This window comes from Scyliorhinus torazame, chromosome 19 (assembly GCF_047496885.1).
Source record: "Scyliorhinus torazame isolate Kashiwa2021f chromosome 19, sScyTor2.1, whole genome shotgun sequence".
NCBI classification, from domain to species: Eukaryota; Metazoa; Chordata; class Chondrichthyes; order Carcharhiniformes; family Scyliorhinidae; genus Scyliorhinus; species Scyliorhinus torazame.
In genome coordinates, this window is record NC_092725.1 from 37,884,798 (window position 1) to 37,906,257 (window position 21,460).

The 21,460-nt window shown below is 45.5% G+C and overlaps 1 protein-coding gene across 4 annotated transcripts in view; it reads right to left on the bottom strand.

The window, feature by feature from the left end:
• LOC140396088 (lysine-specific demethylase 7B-like) overlaps positions 1 to 21,460 on the bottom strand; it is a 450,094-nt gene that overhangs the window by 278,835 nt on the left and 149,799 nt on the right. For all 4 annotated transcript variants that reach the window (XM_072484188.1, XM_072484189.1, XM_072484187.1 and 1 more), the window contains 3 exons: positions 15,918 to 16,142; positions 15,722 to 15,828; positions 11,448 to 11,602 (listed from right to left, as the gene is read on the bottom strand). In XM_072484188.1, the coding sequence (XP_072340289.1) occupies positions 11,448 to 11,602; positions 15,722 to 15,828; positions 15,918 to 16,142 (487 nt within the window). The remainder of the gene's footprint in view (positions 1 to 11,447; positions 11,603 to 15,721; positions 15,829 to 15,917; positions 16,143 to 21,460) is intronic.

Consider the following 21,460-nt stretch of genomic DNA (forward strand, 5'->3'; position numbering starts at 1 on the left):
CAGGTCTCCCCTCAACCTCCTTCGTTCCAGTTAGAACAAACCGAGTTTATTCAACCGCTCCTCATAGCTTATGCCCTCCATACCAGGCAACATTCTGGTAAATCTCTTCTGCACCCTCTCTAAAGCCTCCACATCCTTCTGGTAGTGTGGCGACCAGAATTGAACACTATACTCCAAGTGTGGCCTAACTAAGGTTCTATACAGCTGCAACATGACTTGCCAATTCTTATACTCAATGCCCCGGCCAATGAAGGCAAGCATGCCGTATGCCTTCTTGACTACCTTCTCCACCTGTGTTGCCCCTTTCAATGACCTGTGGACCTGTACTCCTAGATCTCTTTGACTTTCAATACTCTTGAGGGTTCTACCATTCACTGTATATTCCCTACCTGCATTAGACCTTCCAAAATGCATTACCTCACATTTGTCCGGATTAAACTCCATCTGCCATCTCTCCGCCCAAGTCTCCAGACAATCTAAATCCTGCTGTATCCTCAGACAGTCCTCATCGCTATCCGCAATTCCACCAACCTTTGTGTCGTCTGCAAACGTACTAATCAGACCAGTTACATTTTCCTCCAAATCATTTATATATACTACAAAGAGCAAAGGTCTCTGTGGAACACCACTGGTCACAGCCCTCCAATTAGAAAAGCATCCCTCCATTGCTACCCTCTGCCTTCTATGGCCTAGCCAGTTCTGTATCCACCTTGCCAGTTCACCCCTGATCCCGTGTGACTTCACCTTTTGTACTAGTCTACCATGAGGGACCTTGTCAAAGGCCTTACTGAAGTCCATATAGACAACATCTACTGCCCTACCTGCATCAATCATCTTAGTGACCTCCTCGAAAAACTCTTATCAAGTTAGTGAGACACGACCTCCCCTTCACAAAACCGTGCTGCCTCTCACTAATACTGAATACTGATGCAAAGTATTCATTTAGTACCTCGTCCATTTGCTTCCAAATGGGAGTAGATCCTGTCTCGAAGAATTCTCTCCAGTAATTTCCCTACCACTGAAGTAAGGCTCACCGGCCTGTAGTTCCCGGGATTATCCTTGCTACCCTTCTTAAACAGAGGAACAACATTGGCTATTCTCCAGTCCTCCGGGACATCCCCTGAAGACAGCGAGGATCCAAAGATTTCTGTCAAGGCCTCAGCAATTTCCTCTCCAGCCTCCTTCAGTATTCTGGGGTAGATCCCATCAGGCCCTGGGGACTTATCTACCTTAATATTTTTTAAGACACCCAACACCTCGTCTTTTTGGATCACAATGTGACCCAGGCTATCTACACCCTTCTCCAGACACATCTACCAATTCCTTCTCTTTGGTGAATACTGAAGCAAAGTATTCATTTAGTACCTCGCCCATTTCCTCTGGCTCCACACATAGATTCCCTTGCCTATCCTTCAGTGGGCCAACCCTTTCCCTGGCTACCCTCTTGCTTTTTATGTACGTGTAAAAAGCCTTGGGATTTTCCTTAACCCTATTTGCCAATGACTTTTCGTGACCCCTTCTAGCCCTCCTGACTCCTTGCTTAAGTTCCTTCCTACTTTCCTTATATGCCACACAGGCTTAGTCTTTTCCCAGCCTTTTAGCCCTGACAAATGCCTCCTTTTTCTTTTTGACGAGGCCTACAATATCACTCGTCATCCAAGGTTCCCGAAAATTGCCGTATTTATCTTTCTTCCTCACAGGAACATGCCGGTCCTGTATTCCTTTCAACTGACACTTGAAAGCCTCCCACGTCAGATGTTGATTTGCCCTCAAACATCCGCCCCCAATCTATGTTCTTCAGTTCCCGCCTAATATTGTTATAATTAGCCTTCCCCCAATTTAGCACATTCATCCTCGGACCACTCTTATCCTTGTCCACCAGTACTTTAAAACTTACTGAATTGTGGTCACTGTTACCGAAATGCTCCCCTACTGAAACATCTACCACCTGGCCGGGCTCATTCCCCAATAGCAGGTCCAGTACCGCCCCTTCCCTAGTTGGACTGTTTACATATTGTTTTAAGAAGCCCTCCTGGATGCTCCTTACAAACTCCGCCCCGTCTAAGCCCCTGGCACTAAGTGAGTCCCAGTCAATATTGGGGAAGTTGAAGTCTCCCATCACCACAACCCTGTTGTTTTTACTCTTTTCCAAAATCTGTCTACCTATCTGCTCCTCTATCTCCCGCTGGCTGTTGGGAGGCCTGTAGTATACCCTCAACATTGTGACTGCACCCTTCTTATTCCTGATCTCTACCCATATAGCCTCACTGCCCTCTGAGGTGTCCTCTCGCAGTATAGCTGTGATATTCTCCCGAACAAGTAGCGCAACTCCGCCTCCCCTTTTACATCCCCCTCTATCCCGCCTGAAACATCTAAATCCTGGAATGTTTATCTGCCAATCCTGCCCTTCCCTCAACCAGGTCTCTGTAATGGCAACAACATCATAGTTCCAAGTGCTAATCCAAGCTCTAAGTTCATCTGCCTTACCCGTAATGCTCCTTGCATTAAAACATATGCACTTCAGGCCACCAGACCCGCTGTGTTCAGAAACTTCTCCCCGTCTGCTCTGCCTCAGAGCCACACTGTCCCTATTCCCTAGTTCTCCCTCAATGCTCTCACCTTCTGACCTATTGCTCCCGTGCCCACCCCCCTGCCATACTAGTTTAAACCCTCCCGTGTGACACTAGCAAACCTCGCGGCCAGAATATTTATGCCTCTCCGGTTTAGATGCAACCCGTCCTTCTTATACAGGTCACACCTGCCCCGGAAGAGCTCCCAGTGGTCCAGATAATGGAAACCCTCCCTCCTACACCAGCTGTTTAGCCACGTGTTTAGCTGCTCTATCTTCCTATTTCTAGCCTCACTGGCACGTGGCACAGGGAGTAATCCCGAGATTACAACCCTCGAGGTCCTGTCTTTTAACTTTCTGCCTAGCTCCCTGAACTCCTGCTGCAGGACCTCATGCCCCTTCCTGCCTATGTCGTTAGTACCAATATGTACAACGACCTCTGCCTGTTTGCCCTCCCCCTTCAGGATGCCCTCTACCCGTTCGGAGACATCCTGGACCCTGGCACCAGGGAGGCAACATACCATCCTGGAGTCTCTTTCACATCCACAGAAGCGCCTATCTGTGCCCCTGACTATAGAGGTTGATTGGAAAAGGAGACTAGCAGGGAAGACAGTGGATCAGCAATGGCAGGAGTTTTTGGGGGTTATTCGGGAGGCACAGCAGAAATTCATCCCAAGGAGGATGAAACATGCTAAGGACTGGACAAGGCATCCATGGTTGACGAGGGAAGTCAAGGACAGCATAAAAGCAAAACAAAAAGCATACAAGTGGCGAGAATTTGTAGGAAGCCAGAGGATTGTGAATCCTTTAAAAAATCCTGTGAATCCTAAAAAAGCAATAAGGAGAGAGAAGATGAAATATGAGTGTATTTCTAACTAGTAATATAAAAACGATGGGAAGAGTTTCTTTCAATATATAAAAGGTAAGAGAGAGGCAAAAATAGACATTGGACCACTGGAAAATGTGGCTGGAGAAGTAATAACAGGAAACAAAGAAATGGCGAACTGAACAGTCATCAGTCTTCATGGTGGAAGACAACTGTGGATGCCAGAGCTCCAGGAGAATCAAGGGGCAGAGGTGAGTAGCCATCACTAAGGAGAAGGTTCTGGGGAAACTGAAAGGTCTGAAGGTGGATAAGTCACCTGGGCCGGATGGACTACACCCCAGGGTCCTAAAAGAGATAGCTGAGGAAATTGTGGAGGCATTGGTGGTGATCTTTCAGGAATCACTGGAGGCAGGAAGAGTCCTAGAGGACTGGAAAGTGGCTATTGTAACACCCCTGTTTAAGAAGGGCGGGGGGCAGAAGATGGGAAATTTTAGGCCGGTTAGCCTGACTTCAGTCATTAGTAAGATTTTTGAGTCCATTATTAAAGATGAGATCACCGAGTACTTGGAAGTGCATGGTAAAATAGGACTGAGTCAGCACAACGTGTCAAAGAGAGGTCATGTCCGACAAATCTTTTAAGAGTTCTTTGAGGAAGTAACAAGGAAGTTAGACAAAGGAGAACCAGTGGACATGATCTATTTAGATTTCCATAAGGTCTTTGACAGGGTGCCGCATAGGAGATTGTTGAATAAGTTAAGAGTCCATCGTGTTAAGGGTAAGATCCTGGAATGGATAGAGGATTGGCTCACTGGCAGAAGGCAGAGAGTGGGATAAAGAGGTATTTTTCAGGATGGCAGCCGGTGACTAGTGGTGTGCCTCAGGGGTCTGTGCCCAGGGGACCACATCTTTTCACAATATACATCAATGATCTGGAATGAAATGAAATGAAAATCACTTATTGTCACAAGTAGGCTTCAAATGAAGTTACTGTGAAAAGCCCCTAGTCGCCACATTCCGGTGCCTGTTCGGGGAGGCTGGTACGGGAATTGAACCATGCTGCTGGCCTGCCTTGGTCTGCTTTCAAAGCCAGCAATTTAGCCCTGTGCTAAACAACCCCTGCCAAGGCACTGTTGCTAAGTTTGCAGATGATACAAAGATCTATGGAGGGACCGGTAGTATTGAGGAAGCAAGTCTTGTTGAAGTTGTACAAGACAGTGGTACGGCCACACTTGGAATACTGTGTGCAGTTCTGGTCACCCTATTATAGAAAGGATATTATTAAACTAGAAAGAGTGCAGAAAAGATTTACTAGGATGTTGCTGGGACTTGATGGTTTGAGTTATAAGGAGAGGCTGGAGAGACTGGGACTTTTTTCCCTGGAGCGTAGGAGGCTTAGGGGTGATCTTATAGAGGTCTATAAAATAATGAGGGGCATAGATAAGGTAGATAGTCAACATCTTTTCCCAAAGGTAGGGGAGCCTAAAACTAGAGGGCATAAGTTTAAGGTGAGAGGGGAGAGATTCAGAAGGGCCCAGAGGGGCAATTTCTTCACTCAGAGGGTAGTGAGTGTCTGGAATGGGCTGCCAGAGGTAGTAGTAGAGGCGGGTACAATTATGTCTTTTAAAAAGCATTTAGATAGTTACATGGGTAAGATGGGTATAGAGGGTTATGGGCCAAGTGCGGGCAACTGGGACTAGCTTAATGGTAAAAACTGGGCGGTATGGACTGGTTGGGCCGAAGGGCCTGTTTCCATGCTGTAAACTTCTATGATTCTATAAGTGGGCTGCAGAAGGATTTGGACAAGTTAGGAGAGTGGGCAATGAAGTGGCAAGTGAAATACAATGTGGAAAAGTGTGAGGTTATGCTCTTTGGAAGGAGGAATTTAGGCATAGACTATTTTCTAAATGGGGAAATGCTTAGGAAATCAGAAGCACAAAGGGACTTGGAAGACCTTGTTCACGATTCTCTTAATGTTAACGTGCAGGTTCAGCCGGCAGTTAAGAAGGCAAATGCAATGTTAGCATTCATGTCAAGAGGGCTAGAATACAAGACCAGGAATATACTTCTGAGGCTGAATAACATAGAACGATACAGCGCAGTACAGGCCCTTCGGCCCACGATGTTGCACCGAAACAAAAGCCATCTAACCTACACTATGCCATTATCATCCATATGCTTATCCAATAAACTTTTAAATGCCCTCAATGTTGGTGAGTTCACTACTGTAGCAGGTAGGACATTCCACGGCCTCACCACTCTTTGCGTAAAGAACCTACCTCTGACCTCTGTCCTATATCTATTACCCCTCAGTTTAAAGCTATGTCCCCTTGTGCCAGCCATTTCCATCCGCGGGAGAAGGCTCTCACTGTCCACCCTATCTAACCCCCTGATCTAGAGTATAAGGCTCTAGTCAGACCCCATTTTGAGTATTTTGAGCAGTTTTGGACCCCGTATCTAAGGATGGATGTGCTGGCCTTGGAAAGGATCCAGAGGAAGTTCACAAGAACGATCCCTGGAATGAACAGCTCGTCGTATGAGGAACAGTGGAGGGCTCTGGATCTGTACGCGTTGGAGTTTAGAAGGATGAGGGGGGGATCTTATTAAAACTTACAGGGTACTGCGTGGCCTGGATAGAGTGGACGTGGAGAGGATGTTTCCACTTGTAGGAGAAACTGGAACCAGAGGACACCATCTCAGACTAAAGGGACGATCCTTTAAAACAGATGAGGAGGAATTTCTTCAGCCAGAGGGTGGTGAATCTGTGGAACTCTTTGCCACAGAAGGCTGTGGAGGACAAATCACTCAGTGTCTTTAAGACAGAGATAGATAGGTTCTTGATTAATAAGGGGATCAGGGGTTATGGGGAGAAGGCAGGAGAATGGGGATGAGAAAAATATCAGCCATGATTGAATGGCGGAGCAGACTCGATGGGCCGAGTGGCCCAATTCTGCTCCTATGTCTTATGGTCTTACCGGACTATCCACTCTGTCCATGCCACTCACAATCTTGTAGCCTCCATCAAGTCGTCTCTCAACCTCCGTCGTTCCAGTGAGAACATAACGGGTTTATCAAACCACTCGTCATAGCTAATGCCCTCCATCCTAGTAAACCGCTTCTGTACCCTCTCCAAAGCATCCACATCCTTCTGGTAGTGTGGCGACCAGAATTGTACACAATATTCCAAATGAGGCCTAACCAAGGTCCTGTACAGCTGCAACTTGACTTGTCAATTTTTATATTCAATGCCCTGACCGATGAAGGCCAGCATGCCTCATGCTTTCTCTACATAGCCCTTGATCCCTTTAGCCTCCCTCTTGAATATATCCAACGCTTTCTGTGGTAGAGAATTCCACAACTTCACAACTGTGAGAAAAGAAGTTCTTCCTCATCTTAGTCCTTAATGACTTAGCCCTTATTCTTCGGCTGTGACCCCGAGTTCTCAAGGCCATTCGGCTCTTCGAGCCTGCACCGCCATTTAATATGATCATTGCTGATCGTGCTAATTCAGTATCCCACTCCCGCTTTCTCTCCATACCCCTTGATCCAGGGCCTCGTCCAGCTCGGTCCCTCTTGAATATAACCAGCGAACTGGGCCAACAGCTTTCTGTGGTAGAGAATTCCACAACTTCACAACTCTTTGAAAGAAGTTCTTCCTCATCTCAGTCCTGAATGGCTTACCCCTTATTCTTAAATTGTGACCCCGAGTTCTCGACGTCTGCAACATCAGCAACATTCCTCTTGCATATAGCCTGCTCAGTCCCATCGGGATTTTATATGTTTCTAGGAAATCCCCTCTCATTCTTCTAAACTCCAGTGAGTACAAGCCCAGTCGATCCAGTCTTTCTTCATATGTTAGCCCTGCCATCACGGGAATTTTACTGGTGAACCTTCGGTGAACACCCTCAATAGGAAGAATGTATATTTCCCACCTGTATTCGACCTTCCAAAATGCCTTACCTCACATTTGTCCGGATTAAACTTCACCTGCCATCTCTCCGCCCAAGTCTCCAACCGATCTATATCCTGCTGTATCCTCATCGCTACCCGCAATTTCACCAACCCTCAAACTAGGAAACCAAAACTGCACAAAATACTCAAGGTGTGGTCTCACCAAGGCTCTGTATAACTGCAGCAAGACAACAGCAATATGGATACAGAACTGGCTCGGTCATAGAAGACAGAGAATAGCAGTGGAAGGGTGCTTTTCTGATTGGAGGGCTGTGACTAGTGGTGTTCCACAGGGATCAGTGCCAAAACCCTTCCTGTTTGTCGTATATATAAATGAATTGGAGGAAAATGTAACTTGTCTGATTAGTAGTTTCCGGATGACACAAAGGTTGGTGAAATTGCGGATAGCGATGAGGATACAGCAGGATATAGATCGGTTGGAGACTTGGGCGGAGAGGTGGCAGGTGGAGTTTAATCCGGACAAATGTGAGATAAGGCATTTTGGAAGGTCTAATACAGTTGGGAAATATACAGTAAATGGCAGAATCCCCAAGAGCATTGACAGACAGAGGGATCTGGGTGTAGAGGTCCACAGTTCACTGAAAGTGGCAACGCAGGTGGAGGAGATAGTCAAGAAGGCATACGGCCGGAACATTGTATAAAAATTGGCAAGTCTTGCTTCACCTGTATAGAACCTTAGTTAGGCCATATTTGGAATTTAGTGTTTAATTCTGGTCGCCACACTACCAGAAGGATGTGGCGGGTTTAGAGAAGGTGCAGAAGAGATTTACCAGGATGTTGCCTGGTATGGAGGGCATTAGCAATGAAGAGTGGTTGGATAAACTCTGTTTGTTCTCACTGGAACGACGGCGGTTGAGAGGTGACCTGTTAGAAGTCTACAGAATAATGGGGGCATGGACAGAATGGATAGTCAGAAGCTTTTTCCCCAGAGGAGAAGAGTCAATTACGAGGAGATATAGGTTTAATGTGCGAGGGGCAAAGTTTAGAGATGTGCGAGTCAAGTGTTGGTTTTTTTTTGGGGGGGGGGGGGTTTACACAGAGGGTAGTGGCTGCTGGAACTCGCTGCTGGGGGAGGTGGTGCAAGCAGGTAGAATAGCAATGCTTAAGGGGCATCTTGGCAAATACATGAATAGGATGGGAATAGAGGGATACTGGAAGTGTCGAAGGTTTTAGGTTAGATGGGCAATATGGCCGGCACAGGCTTGGAGGGCTGAAGGGCCTGTTCCTGTGCTGTACTTTTCTTTGTTCTTCCATTTTAATATTTCTGCTAGCTTTCTCTCTTACCTGAATGCTTTCCTCGTCAATCTTTGCTGTTCCTTATATTCTGTCCAATCTTATGACCTTCCACCTTACTTTGCACAATTATATACCTTTACTTTAAGTTTGATACAATCTTTAACCTTTTGAGTTAACCACGGTTGTTGCGTCCGACCCTTATATCTTTTCGTATTTGTTGGAATGTAATTATTCTGTGTTTTCGGAAATTTCCCCTTAAATATTGACCCACCTTAAAAACAAAGTCTCGGCCCGCACTCCTCTTTCCCTCAAACTGAAGGCAACATTCAACCATATTATGGTCGCTGGTCCAAGGGGCACCTTCACGATGAGACCATTAGAACATAGAACAAAACAGCGCAGTACAGGCCCTTCGGCCCTCGATGTTGCGCCGACCTGTGAAACCACTCTGAAGCCCATCTACACTATTCCCTTATCGTCCATATGTCTATCCAATGATCATTTGAATACCCTTAGTGTTGGCGAGTCCACTACTGTTGCAGGCAGGGCATTCCACACCCTTACTACACTCTGAGTAAAGAACCTACCTCTGACATCTGTCCTATATCTATCTCCCCTCAATTTAAAGCTAGACATTAGTGCGAGACATCACCATCCGAGGAAAAAGGCTCTCACTGTCCACCCTATCCAATCCTCTGATCATCTTGTATGCCTCAATTCAATCATCTCTTAACCTTCTTCTCTCTAACGAAAACAGCCTCAAGTCCCTCAGCCTTTCCTCATAAGATATTCCCTCCATACCAGGCAACATTCCGGTAAATCTCCTCTGCACCCTTTCCAATGCTTCCACATCCTTCCTATAATGCGGCGACCAGAATTGTACGCAATACTCCAAAATGCGGCCGCACCAGAGTTTTGTACAGCTGCAACATGACCTCATGGCTCCGAAACTCAATCCCTCTACCAATAAAAGCTAACACACCGTCTGCCTTCTGAACAACCCTCTCAACCTGGGTGGCAACTTTCAGGGATCTATGTACATGGACACCGAGGTCTCTCTGCTCATCCACACTGCCAAGAATCTTACCATTAGCCCAGTACTCTGTCTTCCTGTTATTCCTTCCAAAATGAATCACCTCACACTTTTCTGCATTAAACTCCATTTGCCACCTCTCAGCCCAGCACTGCAGCTTATCTATGTCCCTCTGTAACTTGTAACATCCTTCCGCACTGTCCACAACTCCACCGACTTTAGTGTCATCTGCAAATTTACTCACCAATCCTTCTACGCCCTCCTCCAGGTCATTTATAAAAATGACAAACAGCAGTGGCCCCACAACAGATCCTTGTGGTACACCACTAGTAACTGGACTCCAGTCTGAACATTTCCCATCAACCACCACCCTTTGTCTTCTTCCAGCTAGCCAATTTCTGATCCAAACTGCTAAACCACCTTGCCTCCGTATTTGCAGTAGCCTACCGTGGTGAACCTGATCAAATGCTTTACTGAAATCCATATATACCACATCAAATGCTTTACCCTCATCCACCTGTTTGGTCACCTTCTCAAAGAACTCAATAAGGTTTGTGAGGCACGACCTACCCTTCACAAAACCGTGTTGACTATCCCTAATCAAATTATTCCTTTCCAGATGATTATACATCCCATCTCTTATAAACCTTTCCAAGATTTTGCCCACAACAGAAGTAAGGCTCACTGGTATTAGTTACCTGGGTTGTCTCTACCCCCCTTCTTGAACAAGGGGACAACATTTGCTATCCTCCAGTCTTCTGGCACTTTTCCTCATTATGGCATTAATTAATCCCATCTCATTGTAGAGGTTGCTCTCTGGCTGGCCTCAGAACATGCTGTTCTAAGAAACTATCCTGGAAACATTCTATGAACTTCTCATCGAGGCTATCTTTTCCCATCTGATTCTTTCTCATCTTGGTCTTATTTTTAAAACTGCTTCCCCTAGTTAGAACATAGAACATACAGTGCAGAAGGAGGCCATTTGGCCCATCAAGTCTGCACCGACCCACTTCCACCCTATCCCTGTAATCCAATAACCTCGCCTCTTTGGTCACTAAGGGCAATTTATCATGGCCAATCCACCAAACCTTCACGTCTTTGGACTGTGGGAGGAAACCGGAGCACCCGGAGGAAACCCACAGACACGGGGAGAACGTGCAGACTCCGCACAGACAGTGACCCAGGGGGAATTGACCTGGGACCCTGGCGCTATGAAGCCACAATGCTATGCACTTGTGCTACCGTGCTGCTGACTAGTTCTAGTCTCTCCCACAAAAGGAAATATCCTTTCAGCATCCACCCTGTCAAGTCCCCTCAGGATCTTATATATTTCAATAAGATCACCTCTCATTGTTCTAAACTCGAATGAATACAGGTCCAGCCTGTCCAACCATTCCTCATACACCCCACCCCCGCAATCTCCCAAACCAGATATCAGTCAAGTGAACTTTCTCTGAACTGCTTCTGATGTGTTTTTATCCTTCCTTAAATAAGATCAAAACCATATACAAGATGTAATCCCACCAACACCAATTGATTCTGCCTAGATTTCTTATCACATTGAAATTAGCCGTCTCCCAATTTGAATGTTCTACTTTAGATTGTTCCTTGCTCTTAGCCATTGATACCATGATCATTCTCACTTTATCCAGTTGGCCATCCTCATTCCACAGCATCAGATCTAGAAATGCATGTTTCCTAATTGTGTTGAGAACAATATTTGCGTAATTGAATATCAATTACTCAAGTATAGTTACAATTATAATCATAGGTACAATCTTAATAAAGGGCAGAGATTGGGTGCAAGGACTCACTGTTCAGTGGATTTTGAGATTCTGTTTTCTCATCCTCCCAATCAGTACTTTCAGCTTCATGCAGCGCACTGCCCTGCTCATCTGATCGCTCTCCCTCTTCAGTTTCACTGTCTGCGCTGCACTGTTCAAACTCCATCAATTCATCCTTGTTATGACTGAAAGGTTAAAAAAGAATGTTTCAGTGATTTATAACACATTTGGAGTGTGTGTGTGTGTGTTTTTACTTACACATTTTTGGGGGTGAGAAAGATTCCCTGAACTCTGAATACACTGCATGGGGAGATGGTTTTCCAGTGCTCCTTTGATCTCGTCACCTTACATGGTGGCGCATGGGCACCCTGATTTCCAGTAGGCCACTCAGAAATAGGGGAGGTCCACAGCATTTTTGGCTCCTCTCTGGATTTTCATGACCACCATCAGCCCCCACCCTCATTTGGCTGTGCAACACTCTGCAGGGGGCGGCATAGCCAAGCAGTAGAATAAGATACTTTAATCCTCTTCAATGTTCAGATAAGAATGCAAATAATGAAGTGGGACCTGTTAGTATATATTGTCAGTCAGGTGAAAACTCTTTTGGCCAGAATTTTCTAGCCTTCCTCGCCCTCATTCACCTGAGGAACGAGCTGTGCTCCAGAAGCTAGTGATTCGAAACAAACCTGTTGGACTTTAACCTGGTGTTGTAAGACTTCAGTTAGGGCGCTCAAGAGTTACAAGTTAGCTAGGAAGGACCTAAAGAGAGAGCTCAGAAGAGCCAGGAGGGGACATGAGAAGTCTTTGGCAGGTAGGATCAAGGATAACCCTAAAGCTTTCTATAGATATGTCAGGAATAAAAGAATGACTAGGGTAAGAGTAGGGCCAGTCAAGGACAGTAGTGGGAAGTTGTGCTTGGAGTCAGAGGAGATAGGAGAGGTGCTAAATGAATATTTTTCGTCAGTATTCACACAGGAAAAAGACAATGTTGTCGAGGAGAATACTGAGATTCAGGCAAGACTAGAAGGGCTTGAGGTTCATAAGGAGGAGGTGTTAGCAATTCTGGAAAGTGTGAAAATAGATAAGTCACCTGGGCCGGATGGGATTTATCCTAGGATTCTCAGGGAAGCTAGGGAGGAGATTGCTGAGCCTTTGGCCTTGATCTTTAAGTCATCTTTGCCTACAGGAATAGTGCCAGAAGACTGGAGGATAGCAAATGTTGTCCCCTTGTTCAAGAAGGGGAGTAGAGATAACCCCGGTAACTATAGACCAGTGAGCCTTACTTCTGTTGTGGGAAAAATCTTGGAAAGGTTTATAAGAGATAGGATGTATAATTATCTGGAAAGGAATAATTTGATTAGACATAGTCAACACGGTTTTGTGAAGGGTAGGTCGTGCCTCACAAACCTTATAGAGTTCTTTGAGAAGGTGACCAAACAGGTGGATGGGGGTAAAGCAGTTAATGTGATGTATATGGATTTCAGTAAAGCGTTTGATAAGGTTCCCCATGGTAGGCTACTGCAGAAAATACGGAGGCATGGGATTCAGGGTGATTTAGCAGTTTGATAAGGTTCCCCATGGTAGGCTACTGCAGAAAATACGGAGGCATGGGATTCAGGGTGATTTAGCAGTTTGGATCAGAAATTGGCTAGCTGGAAGAAGACAAAGGGTGGTGGTTGATGGGAATTGTTCAGACTGGAGTCCAGTTACTAGTGGTGTACCACAAGGATCAGTTTTGGGGCCATTGCTGTTTGTCATTTTTATAAATGACCTGGAGGAGGGCGTAGAAGGATGGGTGAGTAAATTTGCAGATGACACTAAAGTTGGTGGAGTTGTGGACAGTGCGGAAGGATGTTACAAGTTACAGAGGGACATAGATAAGCTGCAGCGCTGGGCTGAGAGGTGGCAAATGGAGTTTAATGCAGAAAAGTGTGAGGTGATTCATTTTGGAAGGAATAACAGGAAGACTGAGTACTGGGCTAATGGTAAGATACTTGGCAGTGTGGATGAGCAGAGAGATCTCGGTGTCCATGTACATAGATCCCTGAAAGTTGCCACCCAGGTTGAGAGGGTTGTTAAGAAGGCAGACGGTGTGTTAGCTTTTATTGGTAGAGGGATTGAGTTTAGGAGCCATGAGGTAATGTTGCAGCTATGCAACACTCTGGTGCGGCCGCATTTGGAGTATTGCGTGCAATTCTGGTCGCCGCATTATAGGAAGGATGTGGAAGCATTGGAAAGGGTGCAGAGGAGATTTACCAGAATGTTGCCTGCTATGGAGGGAAGATCTTATGAGGAAAGGCTGAGGGACTTGAGGCTGATTTCGTTAGAGAGGAGGAGGTTAAGAGGTGACTTAATTGAGGCATACAAGATGATCAGAGGATTGGATAGGGTGGACAGTGAGAGCCTTTTTCCTCGGATGGTAATGTCTAGCACGAGGGGACATACCTTTAAATTGAGGGGAGATAGATATAAGACAGATGTCAGAGGTAGGTTCTTTACTCAGAGTAGTAAGGGCGTGGAATGCCCTGCCTGCAACAGTAGTGGACTCGCCAACACCAAGGACATTCAAATGGTCATTGGATAGACATATGGACAATAAGGGAATAGTGTAGATGGGCTTTAGAGTGGTTTCACAGGTCGGCGCAACATCGAGGGCCGAAGGGCCTGTACTGCGCTGTTACATTCTATGTTCTAACTATAATAGGAAAGACAGCACATACGGAGTATGTGGATTTTTGATGAGTTTTTCATTTTATGGACATTAAAACCATAGAGTATACTGTTGACTCACCAGGATATCAAGGAAAACTAGAGATTTGAAATACTCGATCTATTCAGCTACTGGAGCTGAAAAGCAAAGTGAATGTTTAATGGCTCCTTTTTAAAAATGCATTGTGATAGAATGAACAGAGGCAGGAGATGTGTGTTGGGGAATCCATGGAATTTAGAATTTTTACAAAGCGAGGTTAGGGGTTGAGTGGACTTCCTCTTCATACAGAATTATCGCAAGTTGGGAAACTTTGTTACAGGTAATGGTTGAAGCAGATCACTTCATCTTACTAGGGATAATACCTGAAGCAATACAGAGTATAGAATCATGGAAAGAGGTTAGTGCAATTAGTTGTGAATTGGTTTAGTGTAGAATTTTCATGCTACCCTGGGCGAGTGCACAGTCAGTTCCAGACCACAGACCTCGTAATCCCAACATAAGTGAATTAACCAATAATTTGTGTTCCGCCTGAGACGTTTAACGCTTGACTACTCCAATGAGTTACAGGCACCAAATTTAATTAAAACAGTAACAAATATTTCTTTACAACAAGATTAAAAGATGAACATATAATGGAAATAATGGAACAATGGTCTCCCAGTCTACCTATTCCCCAAACCTCATCCCACCTTCCACCCAGACACACACAAGACAAACATACGGTAGGGGAAGGATTAAAATAATGGGAATTGAAGAAAAAGGTTTGTGATGAATTTTCCCTGCTGTAGGTGCCGATCTTCTCCGAATGTGATGTGTGATTTACGCAGGAGATTCAGGTCTGTGCAATTCTAGCTTTCGACCACCAGATGGAGCCTGCATCTCCTGGAGAAATTACTGGAGCGTTATATCTGAGAAATTACAACAGACCCTACAGGGGCTGTTTAGCACAGGGCTAAATCGCTGGCTTTGAAAGCAGACCAAGGTAGGCCAGCAGCACGGTTCAATTCCCGTAACAGCCTCCCCGAACAGGTGCCGGAATGTGGCGACTAGGGGCTTTTCACAGTAACTTCATTTGAAGCTTACTTGTGACAATAAGCGATTTTCATTTCATTTCATTTTTTCATCCAGTCTGCCCTTTCTGTTTGCCTGATCTTGGTGCAGAGATTCTATCTGCATCTTGAATAGAGTCCTCAGACTGGATTTTCCCCAGCCATTCAGACAGAGGATTAAACTGTTACAGACATAGTAGGAGAGCCTGCTCACAGCCTTTCACTCCAGTATCTCCCTAGTGTTATAATTTTCCAGAAGTCTACAGCTTAAGCAAAAGTCTCAATGTTGCAGCAGCTACAAGGAGACTGTAGATTAAAGGCAGCCAGCAGAACAGGAATTAAAAAAGAAACACAGAACAGACAAATGTTTTTAGCAGGATCAATACAGTTGACAATGACCTTCTTTTGTACTTCAAACTTCCAGAGCTCTGTTTTTCTTAGCTAGAAATATCAAGGACAATTGGAGATAGGGAAGATGAAGGAGTGGAACTATTGCTAATGCAAGCTCTTAAAAGCCTTTGAAAACTCCACATTATGACACATACCTAATAATTCTTCCTTTTGAAAGCACTAGTTCCAAGTTATTGTCCCTGGGGCCTCGCTCAGTCACTGTCAAAGATGATGGTGAGGTCTTACTGATCTTCATATTGTCCTGTTAATGAAACACATTTACAAGAACATGGGTGGAGGAGCTTTTTGGCAATTCATGCTTAACTCAGTGCAGAACTGTCGATCACCTACCTCACCCCACTGAGCCATCTCCATCTTCTTCAACACTGCCCGAGTATGGAGCTCCAGAATGTCCAAGTCTGAGTGTAACCTGTTTGATGGGTCTCTCAGCCTCCTGCATTTCCTCTTACCCGGGCTTACACTGAAGGAACAACTCTTGTCCTGAGTGACCCGTGTGGCTGGCACTGTGGTCATGATTCCCTGAGATTTTATGGTTTTGTTTCCTATGTTCATCTCCTGCAAACACATGTAGATGCTTTAGAGAAAAGGTTCTACACAGTGTATCAAAGCACAATCACCCAAAATATTCTCTCCACTGATTGTAGCTTCATACGCTTCTGTTGACTATCTCACATGACTAATGCCTTAATTCTGATCACCACGTACCAAATTCAACCAGTAAAACTACCACGTGCCCACACAAAAAGCCATGTATAAACGTATATCCAATTTGTGAGGTCCCTTCCAATCTGTAATTTGTAAGGTATTTCCTTTAACCACTATGATCTTATTCAGAATTAAAAATAAAATTTAGCAGGAGACATTTGTGATTTTAGGAATAAAGCATATTATTTATCGTACACTTGCCCCAAATGTTTGAAACAGAATGTCTCAATCACTCACAAAATTAGATAAAAGTTAAAGCTGTAATTAGAAAAATAAAATTAATAACACACTATATTAATGCAGGCCCGCTTACTTCAAGTTGATCACAAGTAAAGCAGCCCAACCATGGCAAACAAAATAAATTAAACATAGTATTAGATAGTATTTGGCAAACCTACTGGAGTTTTTGGAGGATGTAACTAGTAGAATAGATAAAGGTGAACCAGTGAATGTGGTGTATTTTGCTAAAGTCTCTCATTAGAGGTGAGGTCATTTAGAACGGCGATGAGGAGAAACATCTTCACTCACAGGGAGGTAATTGTGTGGAATTCTCTATCACAGAGGGCTGCGGAGGCCAAGTCATCGAATATATTTAAGAAAGAAATGGATAGATTTCTAGACACTAAAGGTGTCAAGGGGTATTTAGATAGAGGATCAGCGATGATCAAATTGATTGGCGGAACAGACTTGAAAGGCCAATGATCCAATGATGCTCCTATTTTCTATCTCTATCTCTATGTCCCATTTAGGTGGAATTTTTTAGAAAGAAACAATTCTCATGAAACTGCAAAGCTTCTTGTAGACAAACAACCTGGTTCTCAGGTGGACTTCAAATCTGGAACAACTACAATGCATTGGTTGCATGAGAAGACTTTCAGCTCTGATGGTTTAGCCGCTTCTGAAATTTCAATGTTTCTCTGCTGGATTTGTTTTGTTCAGGATATTTTAAACTAAGTCTTGGAAAGTTAGTTTCAGACCACCAAGATACAAAGCAATGGTAAATTCACTCTCATCTCTGCCCCAACCGGAGTTCGAATATTTTCCTTTGTTCAATATAGCACTCAGAAATTAAAAGACTGCTTCATCCTTAAGAAATTAGATGCTTAAACTTGACTGGTGGCTGTGAAGTTCCCTTCTTCAGGTCTATGTTTAACTAAATATTGGCAACAGAACCTAATGTGGTCTACTGTTTAAATGCTCATTAAGCCGCAGTCATGTAAAGGTAAGGTAAAGTCGCCATTGTCCCAGGTGACCGTAAGCTGCGTTTCCATCTGAACAGGTGGTAACCACTTTCATACAGCATGATCTTCCAGTCTGTAATATCCAATATCCGCATGCTTGTACTAAGCATGACAATACATACATGTAAAGGTACAAGTATACACACAGGTATACAGATGTCCATAGCCCTAGCCTATAATTTAGAATTATCCAGCTGATACTTGCTATTGTTTCAAGCTGCGGACCAACCTCAAATGTTGTCAGACTGAAACCTAACTCAAGTAGTGCAGAGTTAAGAATCAAGGTTAGTCGAACTTCCAGTTGTGGCATGTAGGTGGAGGTCGCATGTTTGGTGGCTCCTGCCACAGCAGTCATTTTTCACCCTTTAAGCCCAGTTTTTGGGGTAGATTTGTCCATGAGAACTGTGGGTAAGTTTGGGGCATTTATAGAACGTCAAAAACCAAAAAGAAGAATCCAAGGAAGAAGGCGGTGAGTGAAGGTCCACCGCCAACGTGGTGAGGGGACGGCAGTAGGAGGAAAGATGTTGGGAGAGAGCCCGTTGGGGTGGGGGGGGCCCGCATCCATCACGGTGGAGAATATAACGGAGGCGATGGCTGGAGTTCAAACGGTTGTTTAAAGCATTTGGGTAAATATGAGGTTATCCACTTAGGTGGCAAAAACAGGAAGGCAGATTATCTGAATGGTGACAGTTTACGAAAAGGAGAAGTGCAACGAGGCATGGGTATCATGGTGGAACAGTCACTGAAGATTGGCGTGCAAGTGCAGCAGGCGGTGAGGAAAGCTAATTGCATGCTGGCCTTCATAATAAGAGGGTTTGAGTAAATATTTTGTGGTGTCCCGGCCAGGGGTGGGAGCAGGGGTGGGGGGGGGGGGGGGGGGCTGCCATTCCGTAGGGCAGTAACCCACTTTGGATACCTGGGGGTGCAGGTGGCACAAGATTGGGGGGAGCTCCGTAGATATAACATCTTTAGTTTGGTGGAGAGGGTAAAGCGGATTTGGCAAGAGGATTAAGGAGGTGTTGTTGCAGAGAGGACGGCAATCAGGGGGGTTGGTCTCCCAAATGTATTGTATCACTGGGCGGCGAATGCTGAGAAGGTGCAGGGCTGGGTTTGGGGGGGGGTGAGAGGTCCCAGTGGGTTAGGATGGAGGAGAGTCTATGCAGTGGGTCGGGGTTGAGGGCATTGGCAATAGCACCGCTCCCAATGGCCCTAGGGAAATACTCGGAGTCCGGTGGTAGTGGTGACGCTCAACATCTGAAGGCAGTTGCGCTAGCACTATAGGCGGAGTCAAGGGAAATGCCAATTTGAGGGAACCATAGATTTGAACTAGGGAGATGGGATGGGAATTTTCAGAGATGGGAGGAGAGGGAAGTTAGGGTATTAAAGGATTTGTGTCTGGGTGGCCGGTTTGTGAAGTTGGGCAGGGTGAGATGTTTAGGTATATGCAGGTCCGAAATTTTGCCAGGAAGGAGGTACAGAGCTTTCCGATTGCACTGGCCCCCACACGGTTGGAAGAGATATTGATGGCGGGGAGATTGGAGAGAGGCGGTATCGGCGATTTATGGGGTTATTCTGGGAGAAGATATACAAACAAAGAACAAAGAAATGTACAGCACAGGAACAGGCCCTTCGGCCCTCCAAGCCCGTGCCGACCATGCTGCCCGACTAAACTACAATCTTCTACACTTCCTGGGTCCGTATCCCTCTATTCCCATCCTATTCATGTATTTGTCAAGATGCCCCTTAAATGTCACTATCGTCCCTGCTTCCACCACCTCCTCCGGTAACGAGTTCCAGGAACCCACTACCCTCTGCGTAAAAAACTTGCCTCGTACATCTACTCTAAACCTTGCCCCTCTCACCTTAAACCTATGCCCCCTAGTAATTGACCCCTCTACCCCGGGGAAAAGCCTCTGACTATCCACTCTGTCTATGCCCCTCATAATTTTGTAGACCTCTATCAGGTCGCCCCTCAACCTCCTTCGTTCCAGTGAGAACAAACCGAGTTTATTCAACCGCTCCTCATAGCTAATGCCCTCCATACCAGGCAACATTCTGGTAAATCTCTTCTGCACCCTCTCTAAAGCCTCCACATCCTTCTGGTAGTGTCGCGACCAGAATTGAACACTATACTCCAAGTGTGGCCTAACTAAGGTTCTATACAGCTGCAACATGACTTGCCAATTCTTATACTCAATGCCCCGGCCAATGAAGGCAAGCATGCTGCATGCCTTATTGACTACCTTTTCCACCTGTGTTGCCCCTTTCAGTGATATCACTGGATGGGATTAAGGCAAAGTGGGAGGAAGAGTTGGGGAGGACATGGAGGAGGGGTTGTGGTGTGAAGTGCTACGGAGGGCGAATGCGGCAACTTAATGTGCAAGGTTGAGGCTGATACAGCTGAAGATGGCATATACGGTACACCTCACAAGGGCGAGGATGAACCAACTTTTTGGAGGGGGTGGAAGATCATACATACATACAATTTACAGTGCAGGGGGCCATTCGACCCATCGCGTTGTCTTCCGCCCTTGGAAAGAGCACCCTATCCCCATAACCCCACCAAACCTTTGTTTTGGACACTAAGGGCAATTTTAGCATGGCCAATCCACCTAACCTGCACATCTTTGGACTGCGGGAGGAAACTGGAGCATCCGGAGGAAACCCACGCAGGCACAGGGAGAACGTGCAGACACAGTGACCCAAGCTGGGAATCGAACCTGGGACCCTGGAGCGGTGAAGCAACCCTGCTAACCACTGTGCTGCCCTGTTTGTGGATGTTTGTGAACGCTGTGGGGGAGGGGGGCAAAACTGTAGGGGTATTGGAGGGAAGTCTTTAAGGTAATCTCGAAGGTGGCGCACGTGAGACTCGAATCAGGTCCCTTCGAAGCCATATTCAGGGTGTCGGATTGGCCGGGGTTGGAAGCAGGTGCGGAGGCTGGTGTATTAGCCTTTGCCTCGCTGATTGCCCGAAGGCGGATCCTGTTGGGGTGGAGATTGGCTTCTCCGCCCTGTGCCTCGGCGTGGCAGGGGACCTGCTGGAGTTCTTAACGATCAGGTTGGAATGTAAAAATTAATGATAATTCTTTTTAATGGTGTTTTGCATTCAAAATGTTGGGATCTGTTTGAGGGTGGGTGGGATGAGGGGATTGCGGGTTAGGGGATTGCCATTGTATTTGTTATTATTGTTAATTATTTATTGTTGTAAATATGATAAATGTGAAAAAGGAGAATAAAAATATTTGTAAAAAAAAAAAAGAGGGTTTGAGTATAGAGTATGTCTTGCTGCAGGGCCTTGGTGAGGCCACACCTTCAGTATTGCATGCAGTTTTGGTCTCCTAGTCTGAGGAAGGACATTCTTGCTATTAGGGGTGTCCAATGAAGGTTCACCAGACTAATTCCCAGGATGGCAGGGCTAGCATATGAAGAAAGACTGGATCGACTGGGCTTGTACTCACTGGAGTTCAGAAGAATGAGAGGGGATCTCATAAACATATAAAATCCTGATGGGGCTGGACAGACGAAATGCGAGAAGAATATTCCCGATGTTGGGGACGTGCAGAACTAGGAATCACAGTCTAAGAATCAGGGATAAGCCATTCAGGACTGAGATGAGGAAGAACTACTTCTCTTAGAGAGTTGTGACTTGTGGAATTATCTACCACAGAAAGCTGTGGCGCCAGTTGGACATATTCAAGAGGGAGCTGGACATAGTCCTTGCGGCTAAAGGATCAAGGGTATGGAGAGAAAGCGGGAGTGGGATCCTGAATTTGCATGATCAGTCATGATCATATTGAACTATGGTGAAGGCTTGAAGGGCCGAATGGCCTACTCCTGCACCTATTTTCTATGTTTCTATTTCAAAAAGCATCAGACGGTGATGATGGCTTCGCCGAAGGTGTGGGTGGGATACTCGCCCCGGTGAGA